We start from the raw sequence: 24,883 nt of genomic DNA on the forward strand, positions 1-24,883 counted from the left end.
CCAGAACCCAGACAAGCTGTAACATCTTCCCCGTCTCAGTGTTTCACAGCCAACTGATGAGTGGGAAGCTGCTTCCGTCAGTCAGGCTGGATGCCAAGGCTGTCACGCACAGCCAGGATGCCCCACGTTCAGAGATAACCCTCTCTCTCTTACGGGGCCCACCAGCTGCAAATTCAGATTTCCACCGTCAGTTATTCTTAAAACCAAAACTGGCATTCATCTGATTGACACCACAAAAACTCTAAGAGAAATGAACATTTAAAAAATGGAAAGACTTTCATTATTTCATGCATGCTTTTTACAGTCACAGTCTTCAAAAGTTACAGGGCTTAGACCATCTTACTTTTTAATGTAACAGGTCATGATATACTGATTAGAAAGAAACCACTGGGAGTTCAGTTTTCAAAACAGAAGAGTTATACCAAGAATCCAAACCCCACATGTCAGAGCACAAGACGTTCAAGTTCAATGCCTCTGCATACTTAAGTTACCAGAGGACAGAAACAACGCAGAATTTATAAAAACTGATTTAGTATAAAATACAGAAGACAGAGTTAACTTTGAAATACAGAACTGCAGAGTTCTGTTCAACTGTAATGAAAGAATGAAAGGCAAGAAACTTCAAAGCTAGGAATACTTTAACTTAATGAGAAAAGAAAATCTAGCATTTTCCGTGTTAAATTTTAAACAGTTATCAATCACAGAACTGCATCATCTTTTCACTATTTCTTTAAGCAAAGCCCAATAGGTCTGCCTGTTAATAATAAAAGTCATTGTATTATTTGCTTTCAAAAGTATTTAATCACCACAAATTCTTTGGTAGAGTCTTTCCCAAGTTCTGACTAGAATCCTGTAAGTCTACAGAACTAGCTCACCAGGGAACACAGCACAACGCTAAATACCACAATCTATCACCAGTATTAACTGCTTCCAGCCCTAAGATTTTAATTGCGACAAGACTGCAGCTCAGAGCCTGAAGCCGGGTAAAGTCCTCTTGCAGCAGGCAGGGACAAGGACCACATATTTTCATGCATGCTGGTGCATATTACACACTGTTTGCTGCCCCAGTCACAAGCATGTCCAGGACAGGATTTCTAAACTAGTCAGTGAAAATTCTACTCAATGCATTTTCACAGAATGAGCCCCGAATTATTTTTGACCCATCCATGAAGATTAAGTGACCAAAGCACCAACAGGTTTGCCAGTAGCTACAACCTTCTGACAAACTTTGGGAAAGAGAAATCCAATAAAATTTTGTTATCACAACACTAGACTGTCAATTTCCAATTTATAAACGAACTATCGCAGTCAAAACTGCAAAGTGAGTCAGTATTAGCGTTTATCATTACTGTTAAAGACAGATGTCTTTTTAAGAACCACTGGAATTTTTTCTTCCCTTACAGTACACTATTTCTGCAAAACACAAAGTGGATGATATATTTAAAACAGTAATATCAGTTTACAATGTCAAGTTACTGCATGGTCAAAAACTTGATTTCTATAGCAGGTCCTCAAGATAAAACTAAAATCCTCTGCTGCGGTAGGTCTACTTTCCAATTACTAGAAGTAAGCATACGAGAGATATAATTAGTTATGACACTAGGACAGGCATACATGTTTCAACACACACGCAGCTCAGAACAAAGTTTTTGGCATTATATGACAGAGGACTTAAACCAAAGACTCAAAGAGAGGTTATGCAGTGTGTGTGTGTGCATGTATGTATATGTCTTTTTTTTTTTTATTTAAAACTTGCCACACCAAATTATTTCTTTAAAGTTATAAGCATATTTTGATTTGTTTAAACATCTCTTTAAAGATTTCTCAGGGAAAAAAAAAAACACCCTGCGGCTTTCATTGCGCCTACATTACAAATTAAGGAAGCTGACTTTATAAAATTCATTTGGTGAAAAAGAATCACCTTTCAAAGAAGGCTGCATGTTGGCTAAACACATTTAGAAAAGTTTGACGGTCCTAGTCTTGGATTTCTCAATCAGGGATGAAACACTAATTTCTAAAAATGGAATACACAAGGCAGTACAATTTAACTTTGACCATTAAAAGTCTGTCCAAGATATACTGCCGAGACAGCCACAAACCAGAATCTTTCAGCAGAGCTTTAAAAATTAAAACATGAAACTACTAAATAAGTACATTACTAAATAATGATCCACTTAGGATCATTTATTCCTTGATAAAGATAGAAAGACAAAAATTTCATAATTATATACCTAAGAATCTACAGAGCAGCATGTGAGAGCTGTATCAACAGTTGATTATAATAAAGTATGACTGCACTCAAATGAGGGGCAAATTTAAGAAAGAAACAGATTACATACATACATAAAAAACTGAAATTCTATAAGATCCTACTGTGCTTGATCTCAAAGAATTATAACATGAAATATTCCAAAACTTCCCTTTTCTAAGAAAGGGTCTTGGTTTAGGCCTGGATTCAGTCAAAGATTTTATTAAAAAGAAATTTATGATGCAGTAGTTTATAAAAACACAACAAAACTCAATCTCATGATATTCTGAGAAATATCCAATAGTAATAAATGGTTCTTTTATTTAGTTTCTTATCAAATATAAATTTCTTTTCCTGAGAATACCAATCCAAAAAAACCTAGAAAGGTCCAATATCTCATGGTAAAGAGATGACACCAAAAAATGGAAGTAGATTTCAAGTCTGACAGCTTCCATCTTCCGGGTCATGACTGCCCTCAATCTGCATATGAAATTCCATGGACAAAGTCAGGTGTAGGTATTGTGAATGGGTGTCGGAAAACACAGAGCTCTTAATTAAGTGCATTCTCGAGTATAATAAGCCACCCTGGAACAAGATAAAACATGGAGAACCCTTTCAGCTAGACCTTACACTCCCACAGGAGTCATCATACATGACAATGAACTATGACAAATCCCATCTCATGGGCCAAATGGTCCATGAAGACAGCACATGTGTTTCCTACAAAGACAGTATTAATGATGCACTCGTGTTTTGGTCGAGCAGAGCTTTCCACCTTATAACAGAGCCTGCTAAGTGCCCTCTCTACCTTCACAGAACTATGTAAAAAGCTTTAGTAAACTACGTATGTATAAGTTCACTTTGGGTTTGGCTAAAAGAAAACACCCAACAGTTTACAGCTGTTTACTTCTAATACCAGTTGGTCTTAACTTTCTTTCAAATCAGAAAGTTCCAAAGTTTCAGAGAACTCTGGGGGAATCCAGAAATATCTAAAGTTAGCTTTTCTGGAGTCAAACTTATTTCACTCCTTTTTATTTCTTGAATTCTCATTCTTAAAAACCTTCTACAAACTTCAAAATAGGGTGTGGGTGTGATTTTGCAAAATAAACTTATTTTTCAAAACTGATTTTAATATTTTTAACAATAAAATTATGCCAAGATCTACAGATTCCACGCAAAATTAGCATTTTGTGCTGTGGAGAAGAGGTTGGAAGATGAATTGGAAGAAAGTTTACAACACAGTATTTTCCGAGAAGGTATAACTAGTGCATTTCTCAACTGAGAACCAGAAAGTAATCATAAACTGATTGGTAAGTGTCACCTGAAACTACAACTTACAGGAATTCAAAAACAAATCTTAAAGCATAAAAAACAAAATAAAATCATACTCCCCTTTAGCAACTACTCTTTCCTTTGACTTCCGTCATCTGTCAGTATAGACAAGACTGCCTCAGAAACAGTTTGTGTGCACAAATTTGTACTACACTTGCTTTCTCATTTCTCATGTCCTGAGTATTTATTTATACCCCACATACACAGATTTACTGAAACTAAGACAAAATATACAATATAAGCTATGTGACAATCGTTCTAATTTCTAGCCAAAGAGCGCTACACAAAACCATTTAATATCATGGAGCACTTACACAGTCTCACATCTTAGGTAAAAATTTCCTTGATCGTCTCTGCCTTCAGAGGCCTCCTCAGGCCACAACCTATAATACTTTTACTCAGATTTCACAAGATCTACACTGAAGTACAATCTATCGGGTACTTGCCACGTGCAGCCCAGTTGCATAAGACCACAAAATATTAACACAATTTGATGGTTAGAAAAATGTTTGTAAGCATGCATGTATGAATCTATATATGCAAAAAAATCTCCCACCGGTTCTCCTAGAACCAAATGAGTTTCTATGGATATTAATAGGAAGTTCCATTATTGGTGGGGAAAAATAGTCAATATGTCTCAGTTGTCACCTCAGGACACTGTGCTCATTCCAACAACACTACTATTGTTCAAAACGTTTCTGGAATTCTTCCTTTGTGACTATTTCCAGAGCCAATTCATAAGTTATATGAGAAAAATCAACTGTGCCAATTTTCTTCTTACCAAAAATAGAATTATTTGGCTTTATCACCCACCATGTTCATCAGGCTTAACTTCTAGACAATTCAGAAAACCAAAACTTTTGTCACAGAAAATTTGCTGGCACTGAAGGTAATTAGAAGAATTAGATACAGGCTGTCCAAACCCAATGCCAAATGATGAACTCCAAAACATTTTAAGCTAACATCAGTGTATGACCTTCTAGGCTGACTATGTTATACAGAATAATACTTACTTGTATCTACTTATTTTTGGTTTTCAAGTTTCCTTAGCACATTTATTAGTATATTAATTAATGTTTCACTCAAGTTTATGAATCTTATCAAATTTTTATTAACAAGTTCTTCAAATGTTATAAAACTTCCTTTAACTTGAGAAGGTACTAAAATGAATACCTAACTAGGTGTCCTTCCGAATTCTAAATTTATCATTTATTTATTTTCCCAGTGTCTTCAAAATTGCATATATTGTAATTATAAAATGGAACTGTAAAACTTAAAATGGTGAATTGCATGGTATGTGAATTATATCTCAATAAAGCTGTTTAAAAAAAAAAAACTGAAGTCACCAAAGTAACCAGTTAAGCTTCATTAAAAGGCCTAAATTACTAAAAATGACATAAAAGAATTATTCAAAAATCAACCAAAAACACAGACCACCCCAAACAGACCAATCAGGTAGCAAGCAAACTCGAATCATCACTTAAAATGGCTCAACATACCTCCTCATATGGGTTAGTGCAGGTACAAAGGGCCCCATTACAGGAGCAATTTAACTCAAGATACCTGAAAATTCTACCAGAAGTTGAATATTAAGGAATATCTATCAGTACACACGTGTGCTGAATTACATATAATATCTCACTCCCAACCCAATATTAGATCTGTACAATTTTCTGAATAATGGGAAAGACTTTACACATTCTCACGAGTGGTATCACCACCTTATTACTCAAACGCACAACATCTGTGAAAAGCCTGATTACGGAGATATATTTTGCTTCAAACAAAGTTAACCATCCTGGTCCAGATCAGGCTCAATCCATAGTGTCAAGTTTGATCGCACAAGGTATCTCTTATACATGTACTGTAAGATACCATGCATACTACAAAACACAAATATAAAAATAGGAGAATGAGATAAATCGAATTTCATTCTCCCCAGATCTTATAGGATGACTTTTGCTTATACCTCTTGGGGTGTTTACATCTACTCTGGAAACCACTGCTCCAATAAGCAGTTCTGATAATTGCAACAGCAAATACCATAAATAACCCTCGAAGTAATAACTAAGATCTGATAAAAACTGATAAAAAAATCTGTTAATGATTACAAGGAAAATCATATGCAGGTATATTCATTCACTCAATAAACAGCTGCTGAGCGTTTCCTAGACCAGGCACTGCTACAGGCAGTGGAAATTCAGAAATTAACAAGACATGCAAAAGTCCCTGTTCTTAAGGAGTTTGGCATCCTAGCAGGAAGGTGGACGACAAATAATAAACTACATATAAGTAAACAAATTCAGTATCTTTTCTAGTGGTGATAAATGCTATGAAGAAAAGAAGCAGGGATAGAGGTCAGAGAAACATACAGGGTGGAGAGACAGCTGGGGGACGAAAGCTGTCAGTAAGTTCTCTTGAAAGGGATAACATTTTCAAGGAGACATGAATGAAATAAGGGAGCAAGCCATGCAAAAATCTGGAAGAAGAGCATTCCAGGCAGAGGAAAACTGCGTACAAAGGCCTAAGGAAGGTAGGAATTTGGCATATTCAGTGAACAGCAAGAAGGTCAGGATTATGGGAGCTGAGTGACCAGTGATAGGAAATGATTTTGGAGCACTGGGCAAGGATTACATCTTACGTATCCTTTTCAGTCATGGCAGGAGTTCAGATTTCACTGCAGGTGTGGTAAGATGAAAGAAGACACTGGAAGGTTTTGTGATAGGTAAGTGATTTCTCCGTAAAGAATCCTCTGGGTGTAGTGGGCAGGACAGAGGCAAGAATGGAAGCACTGGGCCAAATGGAAGCTACTGCGGTATTCCAGGTAAAGGGTGGTAGGGCTCTGACCAGGGTGATGGTGAATGGGTGGAAGTCAGGAGACAGATCTAACAGGACTTGCCCAGTAGATGAGGGGCACAAGAGGAGGAGACCCTGAAAGATCCTGAGGAAAAACGTGGTGAGCAAGGAGGTTGGGGAGTCACATAAACGTTAAGTCTCATGGCACTCATTTTAACTGGCCCTTTGTTTATCAATGTATTTTTCTAACTATATTTTTATCAGTGTTCAACATTTCCTGTGCAATTTTTCCATTCTCTCCATCACCACCCTCACTTAATTTTTGGTGCTGACACCTTTTCAAATTTAAAATTTGTAATACATTAAACCCTATAGGTTTAAATAATAAAATTCTCACACTACGCAACCGTACCACAACTGCTCTGAAACTTACAGACCGCAGACTGAAATAGGGACAAAAGGATGAAAGCTGGACTAGATCTAAGGCAACCACAGCCAACAGGAGGCTCCCCTGTCCACCAACATCTATCCTTCAGGCTCAGTGGATGTTCAGTGCCTTATCCTCCTACCTTCTCTTCCCCTAACAAATGCTTCTCTGTAGTCAAAATCTAATTGATATTAAAGTGTTCTAAAGGGAACAAAAGACTAAAGTAAAAAAAAAAAAAAAAACAACAAATTGAGAAGTTACTGGAATCAACCAATGTGAAGTCAAAGGTACAGATTTAACTTTTTGGTCCTTTTTGGCACCCATGAAATAGTAAAGAGATGTTGAACATCACACAATGTGAAACACTGAGAATCTTTAAAATCTAATCGTGGCTCTAACTGTATAATGGAAAAGAGAATCCCAAAGTAATCAAGGAACTTTTGTATCACACAGAAAATAGATGCAGAGATTAAACACACACACACATGCACACACACCCCCTTACTGACTTCCCAACTGCAGTGTATTCCTCCTATATATAAGGACAATCGCAAATCATGATATTTCTCTACAAGGTATTATTAAACAATAGAAACTTTCTCTAAAAGGTATTTAACTGGTCTTAAGCTTTATTATTTTAAAAAACAACAACATACATCTTTTTTTCCTCCAGGAAACTGCAGCCTTATTCTGTGGCTTCCCACCATTCTCACCTAACCCATATACAAAACACATTACATGTAAGGTAGTAGCATGAATTATCTCCCAAGAAATTTAAAATGAATGAAATGGGACTGCCATCTGCATTAGATCCATAAAAAACCAAACAGATGCAAAGTCACCTTAACAAGTAGCTCCCAGGACAGTTGCCTAATATCTGCTTGAGAATATTAACATATCCAGAGAAAAAAAGAATTTATCAGTCAGAAGGTGAATGGGAAGAAGAAAAAAGCAACAGGGGTCAATTTTGTCAATGCTCTTCCAAGCACAGCCAGGAGTGAGGAGTCTGAAGGGTGCACTGTAAACAGAGGCCACTGGAAAGGTTTTCTCTACAGAGGGAGGAGGCCCTTACACCCTCCACCTCCATCCCTAATATTCTCTGATCAAATTCCAAGTTCATAAAGCAATGAGCAATATTTGGATTATGATTTGACTCCCACTTAAATTTGCCTGCAAAGGAGAGAATGTGCTAAGCATGCCGATAGGCGTACGGAAGTATTTCACCTAATAAGGTATGTAGGTGTATACATGTTCACATGGCATGTGTGCAGGCATGTACATGTGGGTATGTAATCTCCACCCCTCAGTCAGTGAACAGCTGAATGAGTCCATTAAGGACTGATCTCTTTTAAGCGTGTATTGACAAAATTCGATTTCTAAACATACAAAGACCAGTGGAGTCCCCTGGACCATGGTTATTCTTTCAAGAAAATGAATACCCTCCTGCCAATGGACTTTGTGCTCCTTCATATTAGGGTTAGAACTTCTACCTCATCTGTTAGACATACAGTGCCGAACAGAGTGTCATGTGTATCACAGAAATGCAATCGCCTGTTTAAGTACAATCCAAAATACTTAAAAGTTGTGTTATGCTGTGGAAAATGATGACAGCCACAACTCCCATGCCTATGTGAAATGTACCATTTGAACATAAAAACCTGATCATTTTCAAAAGCATCTTTTACCAAATCAGTATACTATTGTCTAATGTTTCACGCAAATCTACAAGTTATTCTACATATAGTAACAAACAGTTACCTGCTGGCTGTTAACAGATTACTTTGGCATATCTGCATTTCAGAAAAACAATTTGACAATATTAATGAAATATTCAATGACACACTCAATCTTCATCCACGCCATCCATACATATACCTAAAACTACAAAAAATATTGTACCAGGTATTACTGCAGTATGAAAATGCACGTGTGTCAAACCCTTCCCCCTCACACACCCAAAAACAACATCTCAGTGAACTATATTATTCTGCTTTCTCCCTCTCCCATAAGGAAGTTGCAGACTATCAGTTTGTCACTGATGCTTCTACCTACATACACACACACACACACACATTTCATTAGATCTAATTATCACTGTCCCCTGTACACAGAAATGTCATGTCAGTGACTGGTTGCTGTTTATGGACATAAGCAAAGCTGCAAAGACCAATGAACACACATAAATCCTTTATGTGAAAATATTTTTTGCAAAGGACATTTACAGGGTAAAACATATGGCTTAACACGTGGCAGAATTTGAGTTTAAAAAATATTTATCTACTTTTTCATATTATTCAGACTTAATGTACTCTGAAGTGAAATTAATGTTTTAGTCTATCAAAAACCAATATGAACAAATATGCTTTGTTTCCTATCACCATTTTGAACGAGAGGAAAACTGAACTATCATATTGTACTTCCAGAAGCTTACCTGTTAGCGTACAGACGTGTTAACACAAAAAAACTTCCCTAATCCACTAGAGTAAAATGTGTATTACAGGGAGATTAAATACCATAGGACAGAGAAATGAATGGACTTTCTTTGTATGGCTGTATTTTTCCAGGTAATTACATACTTTATGTCCTTAAACCATGAAAGATACCATAATAGTACACATGATTCTGTCATTCCATATATATACAACAAGATACATATGAGCGGGCTTCCCTGGTGGCGCCGTGGTTGACAGTCCTCCTGCCGATGCAGGGGACACGGGTTCGTGCCCTGGTCCGGGAAGATCCCACATGCCATGGAGCGGCTGGGCCTGTGAGCCATGGCCACTGAGCCTGCGCACCCGGAGCCTGTGCTCCGCAACGGGAGAGGCCACAGCAGTGAGAGGCCCGCGTACCGCAAAACAAAACAAAACAAAACAAAGATACATATGAGCACGTCAAAACATGTGAAACAGAAAAGTAGCATTGATTTATTGCTCAATATTAATAAAAACTGTGTCATTTGGTATAATGAAATTTATTATAACCAAAAATCAAAAGTGTATGGTAAATATAAGATTTTCTACCATACAGTTTTTATAAATGATTGTAAATCCTCTATAGAATTTTCACCAGGAGAAAAGTAATTATATGTCATAAGATACAATTTAAAATTGGCTAATTACTATTTATGTAACTTAGGTAAACATTGATGAGGGGTGAAAATACATACTCTCCACATATATATTTGATCAGTTAGCCATCTAATTAATAGTTGATACTGAATGAATAATGAAACTTTTGTCCAAACTAACTGGCAAAAGGCCAAAACCAGACAATGTAGTTAAGCAAGAACGGCTCATCAGAATACTAGGAAAGCAATTACTTTAGATGGAGATAAATATAGTTGTTTCTTAACATGAATAAAGAAAAATTAGAACTTTAAAAGGGAACAAACTTTTTTTTTAATTCACCAATGATACAATATAGCTGCCCCCAAATTACGTTATCTTTCATTTGCCCTCAAGCTTCTCTAACTCAGCGATGAGGTATATTAATTACAAAATTTGTCAGGTAAACTTTAAAATAAGCTCATGTCTCCAAATGTGCCATGCCAGATTTGAACGTGGTATTTATTTAAAACGTAACTGGACCAGTTAGTTTGGGTTTGAGATCATACAGTAATTTTTAGCTTTAATCACTGGTGGTGTTTTTTAGTTACAATGGAATATCTAGGAAGACAAATTTTCTCCATAATGTTTTTTTCCTTTCCTTTTGAGTTATTTATAAAACTAAAAACAATTATTTCTAGGTACTTAATTCTACCCTCCAGGGTATGAAGTGTATCTCTTATATAGAACACCTAGAATGCTTTTAAACTCAATGATAATTAAGAAACATCAAAGCAAACCCAGGGTGTTTCACAGGGAGCTAAGAGCCATCATCTTTTGGCTACTAAATGACATATTTCTTGTCCCCTGGAGTATCACCAAGAGGTTTTTACCCAAACAATAGATGTATTTTCCTAACGTAGCCTTTACGCTTCTGAGGATCAGATTATTCTGAGTTTTAAAAGTAAACTGCTAAGGGCAACAGAAGAAAGAATAGACAGATAAGACTACATCAAACTTAAAAACTTCTGTACAGCAAAGAAAGCAATCAACAGAGTGAAAAAGCAACCTACTGAATGGTAGAAAATATTTGCAAACCATATTTCTGATAAGGAGTTAATATTAAGAATATATAGGGCTTCTCTGGTGGCGCAGTGGTTGAGAGTCTGCCTACCAATGCAGGGGACTGGGGTTCGTGCCCCGGTCCGGGAAGATCCCACATGCTGCGGAGCAGCTGGGCCTGTGAGCCATGACCGCTGAGCCTGCGCGTCCGGAGCTTGTGCTCCGCAACAGGAGAGGCCACAACAGTGAGAGGCCCGCGTACCGCAAAAAAAATAATAATAATAATACATAAAGAACTCCTACATTTCAACAACCAAAAATCAAATAATCCAATAAAAATGGGCAAAGGACTTGAACAGCCATTTCTCCAAAGAAGATATACAAATGGCCAACAAGCATATAAAATGATGCTCAACATCACTAATCATCGGGAACTTCAAATCAGAACAATGAGATATAACCTCTCATGTGTTAGTAAGGTCACTATTTAAAAAAAAAATCAAAAGAACATAAAGTAACAAGCATTGACAAGGATGTGGAGAAATGAAACCCTTATGCATTGTTGGTAGGAATGTAAAATGGGGCAGCAGCCACAGAAAACAGGAGGTTCCTCAAAAAATTAAAAATAGAACTACTATATAATCCAGCAACTCCATTTCTGTATATATATCCAAAAGAATGGAAAGCAGAATCTTGCAGAGTTATTTGCACACCCATGTTCACTGCAGCATCATTCACAATCGCCAAAGAGTGGACTCAATCTAAATGTCCATCTAAGGATGAATGGGTAAAGAAAATGTGGTATATACATACAATGAAATATTATTCAGCCTTTAAAAAAAAGGAAATCCTGGGCTTCCCTGGTGGCATAGCGGTTGAGAGTCCGCCTGCCGATGCAGGGGACACGGGTTCGTGCCCCGGTCCGGGAAGATCCCACATGCCGCGGAGCGGCTGGGCCCGTGAGCCATGACCGCTGAGCCTGCGCGTCCGGAGCCTGTGCTCCGCAACGGGAGGGGCTGCAACAGTGAGAGGCCCGCCTACCGCAAAAAAAAAAAAAAAGGAAATCCTGTCATGTGCTACAATGTGGATTAACCTCAAGGACATTATGCTAAGTGAAATAAGCCAGTCACAGAACGATATATACCACATGATTCCATTTATATGAAGTATTTAAAGTAGTCAAATTCTTAGAAAGTGGAATGGTTGTTGCCAGCATCTATGGGGAGGGGAAAAGGGGAGTTGTTCAATAGGCATAGATGTAAGTTTCCATTTTGCAAGATGAAAAAGTTCTAACAATCTGTTGCACAGCAAGATGCAGCTAACACTACTATACTGTATATTTAAAATGATTAAGTTATTAAATTTTATTTGATATTTTTATCACAATAAAAATAAACTGCAAAAGAACCAAGAACAGCTAAAATAATCTTGAAAAAGAGGAACAAAGTTGGAAGACACACACTTCTCAGTTGCAAACAATGCAAAGCTACAGTAATCAAGGCAGTGTGGTACTTGCACAGGGATAGACATATAGATCAATGGAACCAAGTGGAGAGTTCAGGGGAAAAAAACCCTTACATCTACGGTCAAATGATTTTCCCAAAAGGTACTATGATAATTCAAAGGGGGAAAGAATTGTTAACCGATGATGCTGGGAACAACTTGGTATCCTCATTCAAAAGAATGAAGCTGGACCCCTACTTCATATCATACACAAAAGTTAGCCCAAATGAATCAAGAGCTTAAACGTAAGAGTTCAAACTAAAAGGCTCTTAGAGTAAATTTTCATGAGCTTGGGTTAGACAATGATTGCTTAGCACACCAAAAGTACAAACGACAAAAGAAAAAATAAATTGGATTTTGTCAAAATTTAAAGCTTCTGTGCTTCAAAGGACACCATCAAAAAAATAAGACAACCCACAGAATGGGAGAAAATATTTACAAATCTTGTATCTAATAAAGACTTGTGTCCAGAATACATAAAGAGCTTACAACTCAACAATAAAAAGACAACCTAAATGAAAAAAGGGTAAAGGATTTAACAGACATTTCTGCTAAACAGAGAAGATATACAAATGGCCAATTACCATATGAAATGATGCTCAACATCACTAATCATCAGGGAAATTCAAATCAAAATCACTTTACACCCACTAGGATTGTTAAAATTAAAAGACAGATAGAAACAAGTTCAGAGAGGATGTGAAGAGATTAGGAAACCTATACACTGTTAGTGGGAATGTAAAATGTGCAGCTGCTTTGGAAAACGATTTGGCAATTCCTCAAAAGGTGAAAGGTAGGGACTTCCCTGGTGGTGCAGTGGTTAAGAATCCGCCTGCCAATGCAGGGGACACGGGTTCGAGCCCCAGTCCGGGAAGATCCCACATGCCACGGAGCAACTAAGCCCATCCGCCACAACTACTGAGCCCACATGCTACAACTACTGAAGCTCGTGCGCCTAGAGCCTGTGCTCCAAAACAAGAGAAGCCACCGCAATAAGAAGCCCGCGCACCACAACAAAGACCCAATGCAGCCAAAAACAAATAAATTTATTTAAAAAAAAAAAAAAGGTGAAAGATAGACTTGCCACATGACTCAGCGATTCCACCCCTAGGTATATCCCTAACAAAAATGAAAAAGAACACATGCATACAAATGTTCACGGCAGCATTACTCATAATAACAAAAAAGTGAACACTACTCAAATGTCAATCGTTGGATGAATGAATAAATAAAATGTGCTATAGCCATACAATGGAATGTTATTAATTGTACTTTTTAAGCGTATGAATTGTACAGTATGTGAATTATATCTCAATATAGCTATTAAAATGGTAAACAGCTCTGATTATATAGTCCTATCACATAAAATATAAAGTGCTCCCACTGGAAAGAAATATAGAAATTACAAAACTCACTTGTTTTACCAGGGATGAAATGGAGGCTCTCAGACCTAGGTAGACTAGAATGGGACCTGCCTCTAAACCCAGTCACCAGGCTGTTCTCATTCTGGAGTGGACAGTGGTGCAACTGCTTTCCAAGGCGTGATCAGCCAGCTGAGATACTGACTGCATGAAGAATAGGTGCAGGATTCCTTCAGAGAGTAGCTCCTGACATGCATTCCTTTTCTTTAACTACCACATGGCTTTTTGGGGGGAAGGTAAAATTACAGCCTCAAATGTCCCTCCTTCCTCTTCTACTTCTCCCAACACAAACCATAATGAATGGGAATGGGAATATTAGAAGGGGCAATGTTAACACACCCCTGCCTTGTCCGTGGGAAGGCCACCAGGTCACCTGAGATGATCAAAGTACATTCATCTGACTATCTGCACAGAACTTCCACCCAATGGTCAAGAGACTGGGACATGGCCCTGGGCTGGCTGGGCACTTAGTTGTCAATTACTGAATGAATATGTATTTCCCTGCAAAGGATCATCCCACCTGAAGAAAGGAATGTGGAAATAGCTCATCTCTCCTCCCTGAAACAAAGATAACTTGGCCCACATGACGCCATGAAAAGCTTAGCAGAGAAAGTTTCAAATACAACTGTGAAAAAATTAGCCTCGGTTAAAAAAGGTAAGGTCAAGTAAAACTTAAAAATCACTTTATAAGGATTCAGTAATAAATCATTCATATATTTGCAAAGCTACTGGGGAGCCCCAAAAGAGTTTGGTAAACTGACAAAAATTATTTAAATTAGAAAGACAAAAATATTCTAGTCGCCCCTAGCAACAAAGATTTTCCTAATTTAAAAAAATAAATGAACTTGAGGGTAAAGTTAGATGCAGGTATTATAATTTACCACTTTCTATTCAAATGTGTTGAGAATTCTTAAAAAGTAATCGGATGAATCTTAAGATGTTGAGAAATATTTTCCAATCCAAAGTCTGCAAATATTGGTCTTTATTATGATTTAGCAAATAATCCAATGATCATCTTTTTCTTCCTTTACACTGAGGCAACAAGGCAAATGCATTTTTAAGGAATCAAGGGATAATACAAAAGATATTAGAGGGAAATCAAAAGGGAAAAATAGTAACATAGGAAAATAAATAGGCTACATTATTTTACATGGATTTTAAAATACATATATGACATCTATGAAATATCTCAAATTCTTTTCTAGATATGGAAGAATTAACAAACTGCTAATAGATCCATTTACATAGATGATTCAGTCAGTATACAAAAGTTATAATACACTGAATAGTCACCAGAAACATCACTTGGGTCCTCTGAAAGATTAAAAAATGAAAATAAGACTCTTCCTTGCTGTCCAACTTATTCAATTCTCCCCTCAAATGAAGTTTAGCTGAAAACAATGCGACTGACTTAAGCTCCGCACAGGCAAATCTTGGCAGCCCTCAACTCTGTCTATCTCCTTGGCCTGTTAAGCAAAATTCCTTCACAAACTGTTGGTCTCTGCAATAACTCCTACAGAGCTCATTACTGCCAGCATCGGCCTATCCCCCGTGTTGTGCATTTATTCCCTGGGATGCATATCAACATGTGGCACATGTCCTTGACGTGCACAGAAGGGCTGCACCCCAGGACAGCAGCATGCACGACAATAGTGTCGACTCTCACTTCTCTATGGTTGCTGGGATGTAACCGAGAAATCTAATAACTGTGACAGTGGGGCCTTTCGGTTTTTCCTTGCCTTTCCAGACAGTGAAGCTGCACAGACACTAATGAAAGGTTAAATGAATAGGAATGGTTGACAAGAGGTACAATAAAGAAGGAGCTTGGTAATCCAGACACTGAGCAGAGATCCTTGGCTCAAGCAGAGAAAGGACAGCACATCGTCGAGTCACAATATTTAAAACAGCTTGCTATACACAGAGGCTTTTGTGTCTGGGTACACGTCTGGCTTTGGACTAAAAAAAAAAAAAGACACTGAAAAGGAATTTCAGCATGGGGCACTTTGGCAAATGTAAGGTCATAATAAGAGAAAAATGTTTTGTGTGGGTTCTTACATCTTTGTACTGAACACAAAAAAGCAGAGACTATGAACTCGTGAACCACAAGTTCCAAGACAATACTGTACATTTTGACAACTATTAAATACTGTATCTAGAGGGGTGGCTTGATGTGATTCCCACTGGTAAGATATACATGCAGTGACTCATTTAGCAGCTCCACATTCTGCCTTCCTTGAGGAAGAATTCCTGAATGCTCATCTTAGAATTCTATAGTCAAGGTCTAGTCTTCAGTGATTTGTTACGAATATTACCACCAAAACTCTCAAGCCATCTTCCACTCACTGCAAAACTTCCCAGCAGCTTCCTGTAAGGAAACTGAATTTATCACCCTAGCAGTGTGTAAAGTACAAGGCAAACTTTTTTGTAATTTCAAGTGACTGCAATAGTGAAACGTCCTCGACTAGAATTTTTAATTATGGAATTAAAATTTTTTCAGTGCCCCACTCACTATACCTTAAGGGAAGGTTATATTCCTTGGGGAACTGATTTTAAATTATCATAACAAGGCTATTCAAATCACCAAGAAAAAAGTGCTCCAGAATGTCAAGGGAAAAATAAAGCAAAAGGAAAAAAAAACTGACATTGTTAGATACAGATTTTTTTAAAGGATAAAAATGTATGACTCTGCTATGGCCAAACATTAAAAAATGATATATCTGTAAAACTGCTCCTATGCATAAGCACAAGTTAGAATACAGTTTCACAATAAATGGTAAAATCGTACTGAGAACATGCTTTAAAACAAGGGAGCCTCTTTGAACAGCCAAATTAAATTATAGCTGAACTCTTACTTGTACTGAGGGTTCTAATAAGCAACAAATAAAGACTTTTATTGGCTAGCAACATAATGAGAGCTACTGTGCAGAAGATTAAAAAAAGACCAATCTGGGTAGTTTATCTCACCGATTATATTATTTACTTAAATAGTAAATAAGTTTGTCCAAAGTAATGCTATTAAAAACTAGCATATAAATTTTAAAGCGCAATTATGATCAATGACCATTTAAAGTAAACATCACAAATTTTAGTGATAAACAAATGTGAAATTAAACAAATATTGAATTTAATACCACTTAAGTTCTATTTCTTTAAATTTAACTAATTTATTGATCCCTAATACACTGGCTTTATAAATGGTTTACTATTTATGCTTATATCATGAAGTATTTAAGGAGTTTTCTCTCCAAAGTACGGCAGTTATGCATATAACTACTTCAAAAAGAAAGGAGGTTGTCCTGAGTGAACAGAAAGAAGGTACCCCCTCCTCAGTGATTTGGTAGGAAGTTCCTTTTAACAGAACTTTGAAGGTTGGCCTCTTTAACAGACCTCCATCAGCTGACAAAGCTACAAACAGTACTTAGCAAACCAAAACAGATTTTAAATGTATCGGGGTGCATTTTGCTTGATCCTCAGATCATCTGAAAGGTAGAACCCTAGAAATCTTAGCTGACTATTTGACTATTCTTGGAGAAAGTTCTGCTGCTTCTATCACAGCTAAAAAAAAAAAACTACAATAGCACCTCCAAGCCTAAACACTAAGCCAGTACTCATTATCTCCTCTTTTTCTGCAACATTCTGATTGCTAGAGTGACTTTAAAAAAAAAAAAAAACCTTAAGTATATCTAATAAAATCGTGAGGCTCCCTCTAGCTCTTCAGAGAGGAGTTTACTAACCAATGATCCAATGATCCTATGTAATTCCCATCCAACAGGAAAGATTTGAGGAGGCTGCCTCCCTTCCACAGAAATGTTTTTCAACTGTTTCTTGTAAGGATGTAGATGGTAAATGAGACCAGCTGCAGAGGAATTCAGAAAGCACTGCTCCTCAAGTCCGCAATGAGTTAAGAATCTATTAACTGCTTCCAACCTAAGCTTTAGATACAAAATTCTATAGTGAAACTTTAACCTGTTTAAACTACATATACACTCCCAACTTAGATTTACCCACTTGCTAAAACTAAATTTAATCAAAAAATAAGGACATGCATGAGCATCTATCTACAGAAGTTGTTACTTGTAATCTGGTCTCAGTTCTAAAAACCTACATAGAAATTCAGGATCTTGAAATTTTTTAAAAACATTAACAGTGTATCTGTGGCTTTTATATAAAAGAGGCTGATGGTAATTTGTAGAAAACATGTCCATGTACCATGATATTTATACACAACACTGTTAATAACTTTTACTGTTTAATATTTTCTGCTATTCAGCCCTGGTATTTTGGGATTGTCATTATTCAGAAGACTATAAATAATACAGTCCAAGTATGCCATTGATATTTAGTCTACCTTACAATAGCCATAAAACACCCACAGTCAACTGGCAAATCATTTCAAACAAGTGAAAATGAAAAAATGCTAAATCGAACTCCTACTACTCATTAGGACCACCTTTCAAATACTCAAGGAACATTTAAAATTGTGTGGAATCGTAACTCTAAAATTAAAAATAAAGGGAACCACTACCCTCAAGTCATCACCTATTGGGGGCTCCCTTAATATAAGAAATATTCCCAGGAACAACAACAAAAAGGAAAACTCCCCCCACCCCCCCGGCCCCTTTTTGAGCCAGTGTCCAATTTCTTCTTTTCTGAACAGCTGTATTATCCAACTTAAGTTGCTCTGCTAATTTCGGTCCCACAAGGACTAACTTGGAAGGCAAAAAAAATACAAGAAAAGATCAATTTGCTGGGAAAGATCAAATGAGAAAACTGTGGGGACAGCACCAGGTCAGCGTGTGGAGAACTAAGCAGACCTGTTCTTCATTAACTGTAGCTCTCTGGGGATGTCACACACTACCTGTCCGTGGGCTTTATTGAACTGCCTAACCCGCCTCTCTGTTCCATTCTTCTGGGCTCAAGTGAATCATATCCTGCTGCTGACAAGTTAGCAGGGGACTGCGGCTGCAACATGAAAGTACTTTTCTTTCTTGTCTAAATCAGGCAGATTTTTGAAAAGACGACACAGCATTGACTCGTGACATGGCAAGATGAAACGAGAGGTCTGGGCCGGTCTTGGAGCTGTGCAGATAAAAGTAATCAAATGACACTCCTGGAATGCAAATTGGCATTCTTGACTGCAGCAATTGCACAACCATGAAACATCCCTGACAGCAAGCAAGATTAGGACAAAATGTTATGTAAAGCACTGAACTCAAAAACTCTCACTTGAAAATTCAAACTGTTAACACTTACATTTTAATATAGCAATAGTCAGCTCCGCTTTTGTCTGCTGCTTTTCGTAATCACATATCCCTGCCTGACAGATATCTTACATTTCAGAGGAAAGAAAAACGTCAGGTATTGATTGGGAAGGTACGACTGCTATTAATATTTTCTTCCTATTTATTTTTTAAAATCACGCGAGGTTGGTTCTTTTCCAAAGCCTTACATGCAAACAACAGCGAACTTAATATTCTCAAGGACCAGTTTGAGACTTTTCTCACACGATACTCAAACCGAGTTCACGTTCAGGCTCAGTATTACTTCCCTCAGGTGAAGACACTCCTGTACGTTGGTAAAGCGATTAGCAATCTGGATTTTACTACTCTCCAGGAACAGAAAGAGCAGCTCCAACTAAGAACTTCTTTAAGGCTGAAGAGTTTAAATAAAGCAGCTATAAATATAACACAAAACACAGATACCCTACGAAAGTTCACAAGGGATTTTTTGGGTGACTCCAAAGGGTCAATCAAGCAAGTTCTATTAACTTGCACAGGGTCTCACTACTCTTGAATATGTCTTCAAATCAGACACACTACACAGGAATAAATTCCACCACTTAAATAATGTATGTGCGTGCACAGTAACATCTAAAACTGCAGAATACAAAGCAGTGGGTGACAAATGTGCTTAACCACTGTTCAAAGTGATTAGTATTTGGGAATAGATGTGTAGACAAATAGTATACAGGCGAGGGAGGAAGGGAAGAAAAATACCTACAACCGGCTTTTACAGTGTTCTTGTGTAAAATGCGGCTATAAGTAAAACCCTCTAGTGCTAAACAGATATATTTAATATTTTGTTTTGACTCCTCCACTTAAATACAGATTCCAACCATTGCAACTGTCCACGAAGTACATAAGAATTAATAAAACAGGCCACTTCTGCCACTTTAATCCTGGGTACACAGGATTATTTTATGTCTTTTGTACATCAGTTTTACAACAGCTTGACTCTAGGGTAAATGCGAACCACCGTAAATCGCACACTGCTTTCAAAACCACTTTAATTTCTGTCAGCGTTACTGTAACCTCAGTCTTGGGCTCACGCTTTTTTTTTTTTTTTTTTTTTGGTGCCTGCATTTGACAGTCGCATCCCCTACACTCCAGTCGTGACTTTGATCACTGAAACAAGAGATGTCACATTAGGAGGAAGGGAAGAGAGAGAGAGAGAGAAAATGCCAACCCACTATCTCCCTTTTTCTTACACAGTCCATCTACATGCGGAACGCAGTATATCAGAACCCCAAGAGGGGGTAACAATAGCAGCAAAGGGTGGGAGCAAACTAAAAGGAAGGGAGTGGTCCAGCCCCATTTCTAACAAATCACTTCCCCGAAAGCGGACAGAGCGCTCAGCAGCCGGCGAGCTAATTGCCAGGCTGCCTCGCTGCAGAGAAGCTGCTTCGGGTAGAGGGGCTGTGCTGGAATCTCGCTTCGCAACGCCTTCCCATCTCCTCCGCCACTTGCACTTAGAACTTTTTTTTTTTTTTAATCTCAGCCTCACTTTACAGAGAATTTCACCCAGGTTTAGGTGGGGTTTTTTTTTCTTCTTCTTCTTCTTTTTTTTATCCTGCCCTCTCCCCGGGCCCCAAATGCCACCCTCCAGTCAATGTGTAAGTAACACAAATCGGCTCCCGTCGAACTCCACCTCAAAATCTCTCTCTCTCTTTAGGGTTGATTTTCCTGCCCTGCGTTTTGCACATTCTTCAGAAAACCTCCAGGAGCACTTCCTACATTTACAAAGGGAGGGTTCCCCAACGGGAGGGCGAGGAGGGGAAAATCAGAGGTGCCGGGGACCAGGCGGCGGTGTCCTCCCCGCGCGGCGCACCAGCGCGCCCAGGCGCCCACGCCCAGCCACCGGCCCCGCACTCGCGGGCAAGTTTTAAAAGTTGCCGTGGGTCCAAACGGCGTTCCTCTCCGCCCCGAGCTCCTTCCAGCGCTACATCAGCCCCCGCCTGCCTCCCGGCCCGTCCCAACTCCCCGGAGCCGCCCGCCCGCTTACCGCTCACCTTGCCCTGCCGGCCGCGAAAGGGGCGACCTTCCCGAGCCCCCCGAGCCCGTGCGCACACCCGCCCTCCCACCTGGAGCTCTCCTCCGCCACTCGGGCCAAGTTGAAGGGCGAATTCGGGAGCGGGACCGGGGTGGACTGAGGCTCTCCTTTCCTGCCCGCCCTCCCCAGCGCCCCCCTCCACCTCCCGCCGCTGAACTGGAGGAAAACACAGCCCCCGGGCGGCCCCCGAGGCGCGCCGGCGCGGGGCTCCTTTCTTCCGAAGTCTAGAATAAAAAGGAAAGGAGGGTGGAAACTTCTTACCATCTCGGCATGCTGGTTGTCAAGTGCAGCCCCCGCCTTCTTGGTCTCCTCTTAGCGGCCGCGCCTGGACCAGCCCCTCCGCCGCCTCACGCTCCTTCTGTCTCGGCCTTTCTTTCCCTCCCCCTCCCGATTTCCTCCGGGCAGCCGCTCTCGCCGCCTCCGCCTCTCCCCGCCCGCCCGCGAGCGCCCTCGCCGCGGCCCCTCTGCACTCAGGTGACTGACTGATTTACACCCGCGTGCAGGGTCGCCTTCGCTCCCCAAGTCGGAGCCTGCTGAGTTCCCCCAGTTCCTCGGCACACACACAAAAAAAGGAACGGACTGTCCCGGGAGGGGGCTGCTGTGGGGCGGGGTACGGGGGGAACCGGCGGGCGAGGTGACCTCGGGCGGATTTGCAAGCCGTACAAGTTTCTCCTCTCTCTCTGCAAAACTGTCGCGGCTACGATGTTGCTTCCCTTTTGCAAAATAAAAGTAGGTTGGTTTGGTTGTTTGTCCTCAGATTCTAGGGGGCTAGTGAAGGAGGATGTATGTTTCTCCCGCGCCCTGTTACTTGTTTTCTCTCCCCCTGCTCTCTCTGGGGATGGAAAAACAACTTTGGCGCCCCCCCGGGGGGTGCGGGCTTGGAGGTGGAAGTGGCCGGTAGCGCCTAGCTGTCAAAAACGAGTGGGGGAGACCGGAGGGGAGGCTGTGAAGCGCCGAGGAAAGGGCGCGAACTTTATTCCGACTGCAGCAAACCGCGGCGTCGCTTTCCTTTTCGGGCACTCGCCCGTGTGGGTCCCCTATGACCAGTTCCTCCTCCCGATCCGCCGCCACCCCCTCCTCCTCTCCCCTTCCGTGCCCCCCGCGCTGCCCCGCGCGCCGCTGGGGAAGGCGAGGAAAGCGGAGGAAACCCCAGGGGCCAGAAACTCGAGACGAGAACGTGGTGGGCGAAAAGGCCAAAAGTTGCGCGCGGCTGGGGAGAAAAAAGTTTTTGGTGGCGGCGTGTTTCGTGCCGGGCCAGACGCTGGTTTGCGGCGAGGGTTTCCTTCCCCTTCCCCTGGTCTGGGCCGAGGGCTGGAGACGCCGGGGGAGAGGAACGGCGCTGCCGCCTCCGCGGGTGCCCGGGGGGGGGGGGGAAGACCGGTCACATCTGTGGGTGACACTCAGCCGGCCCGAGTCGCCCTGCCCCGGAGATGCAAAAACGCTGGCTGCAGGCTCAGCGCGCACACGCCTGCCGCTGAAGGACATTTCTTCAATGCAGGCAAAACACACTCCCGGCCGCAAGAATGAGGAGGAGGGGGGTGAATTTAATCACCGTCATCTTCCTAACGTACACATTGTGCCAAAAACATCTCTGCGTTGTGCCGATTTATCATAGCCTGAACAAACTTTCTGCTTATCTGACAGGGGAGGGAGTCACAGGTTTCGAGCATCCACCCTCTGAGCACTTGGCAATCAGGTTCGGAGAAGACGAACGCTTGCTTGGCAGAACAACAGGTCTGGTTACCAGTTACTACTAAAAAGAGAAAATCATCTCTCCTTCCTTTCTCTTTTCCCCGAAGTAGAGGAAGAGACTGGCCAACTGCATTCAGAGGTCAGAATCGAATTCCTTTGAAAATACTCAGCCTTGGAATTAATGTAGTTTTATTTTCTTTGATTGCACAGTCTGGTCTAAAGTTTAATATAAATTTTCGCATTAATTAAAAATTTTTGGAAGCCGTGACTGACGAGAGACTAGGCAGCCCAAGTAGCCACAGCTGTTTTGAAAATGTGATTAAGCTTATTATTCACGTGGATCCAACTTTTTAACAGTGGGGTCACCGCACCTGCAGTTCTGTGTACTGATTGGGTCCAAATTCCTGACGGTTTCTAGGGCCCTTTCAGAGCAGATTTCAAGTTACTTCTGCTTTTGTGAATTCTCTACACCATCTTGTCGTGGAAAGGTTTGTCTGGTGAACGCTTCGACAATACTATACAGTAAATACCTTAGAGTTTTAGGCACATGGTTTAGCTGGAGGTTTCTAGTGGGAGTCAGAAGATTACTTCTCTCACTATAGTACAACTCAGAGTATAGAGTAGATATCTAATGACTAGCCACATATATAAATGCATGTTATCTAAGAAGGCTCATCTTTAAGTGGTTTGATTCAGGTGTGGAGCGTGTTCTCTTATTCTGTAAACATAACTGTAACATTATCCTATAGTTTGTAGAAACTGATTACACAAGGGATAATGATGGCCAAATGTACATTCTGAGCCACTGAGGATCATCACAAGAATTCTCCAGAAATGAGCCAAGTTCCAGTGCGTTTTCCTGTATCACAGAGAGATAAAAAAAAACTAGTTGCTAACTTCAGAGTCATTACCCATACAAATCCATTCACACACTTACCACTTGGACAAGTGACAGGCCAGCAATTGCCAAACAATTGTATTCACATAGTACATTTCTGGCTGCACACCTACACTGGCCAACAGGCAGAAGTTACGCCACATCAAGCAACCTGTAATTTACATTCCCCTGATTGGTTCCAGATCTGTCTGTTTTTGATGTTAGCATACACACAGTTTATGTGAGGCAAGATGGGTCTATTTGGGGTCCGGCGCCTTTCTGGAGAGAGTCATTATATAGATGGGGAATGTGTTGGGCTGAAGAGCAGCCCTTGGAGAAGGTGGAAGAATTTACGGAAGCAAAGCATATAAGAGAGTTCCATAGTCTCTTATTTCCTCCAGTGAGTTTGTAGGGCAACTCAGACAAAACCTTAAGTCCTTTTTGTGTCCTATAAAACCTTACTGATCTACACCAGCCTGACCCTTTCAACTTTTTTTCCCCCCATTTTTCATTCCCCTCATGGACTACACTAAAGTCGCACTGGTTTTCTTTCTGTTCCTTTACCTTGCCAAGCTCCTTGCTCTTTGCCCCTGCTGTTCTCCCTACCTGGAATATTCTCCCTCATTTTTTAGTGGTTCCTTATTAGTTACCTGTCAGCTGTAACTTGTCCTCTTCAGACTAATTAAAGTAGCTCTTTGCCTACCACCCAAAATACCCCTCACTCTTTCTCCCCTTACTCGTTTTCTTTATATCCTTTAGCCATATCTGAAGTTACCTTGTTTATGTGCTTAGTATTTTTTTCCAACTAAAATGCAAGCTCCATTGGAGCAAAGGTCCACGTTGTTCGCTTTATAGCCTCTGCACATAAAACAGTACCAGGCACAAAATAAACTTAGAAATTTTATTTGAATTAAGGAAGAAATGTTAAAATCATTACACTATGTTAATGATGACCTACCTTAGAGCCAGACAAGTTCACTTAAGGCATATGGGAAAAGTGTTCCCTATCTGTTCTTTTGGGGGGTGGTGCAAAATTCTTAACTTCCTGCCCCAGGGATCCTCAAAGTGTGTGCCAGACACCCCTGTGGGTCCCCAAGACCCTTTTAGGGGGATCATTTTTATTATAATATTGAGAAATTATTTGCCTTTCTT

General features: G+C 40.1%; 1 protein-coding gene across 1 annotated transcript in view; it reads right to left on the reverse strand.

The window, feature by feature from the left end:
- Positions 1–21,472, reverse strand: part of BNC2 (basonuclin zinc finger protein 2) — a 418,491-nt gene extending 397,019 nt beyond the window's left edge. Inside the window, exon 1 of the mRNA XM_030840635.2 lies at positions 21,424–21,472. Within this exon, the coding sequence (XP_030696495.1) occupies positions 21,424–21,426 (3 nt within the window). The 5' untranslated portion in view covers positions 21,427–21,472. The remainder of the gene's footprint in view (positions 1–21,423) is intronic.
- Positions 21,473–24,883: the final 3,411 nt, after the last annotated feature.

Source organism: Globicephala melas, chromosome 6 (genome assembly GCF_963455315.2).
Source record: "Globicephala melas chromosome 6, mGloMel1.2, whole genome shotgun sequence".
Taxonomy (NCBI): domain Eukaryota; kingdom Metazoa; phylum Chordata; class Mammalia; order Artiodactyla; family Delphinidae; genus Globicephala; species Globicephala melas.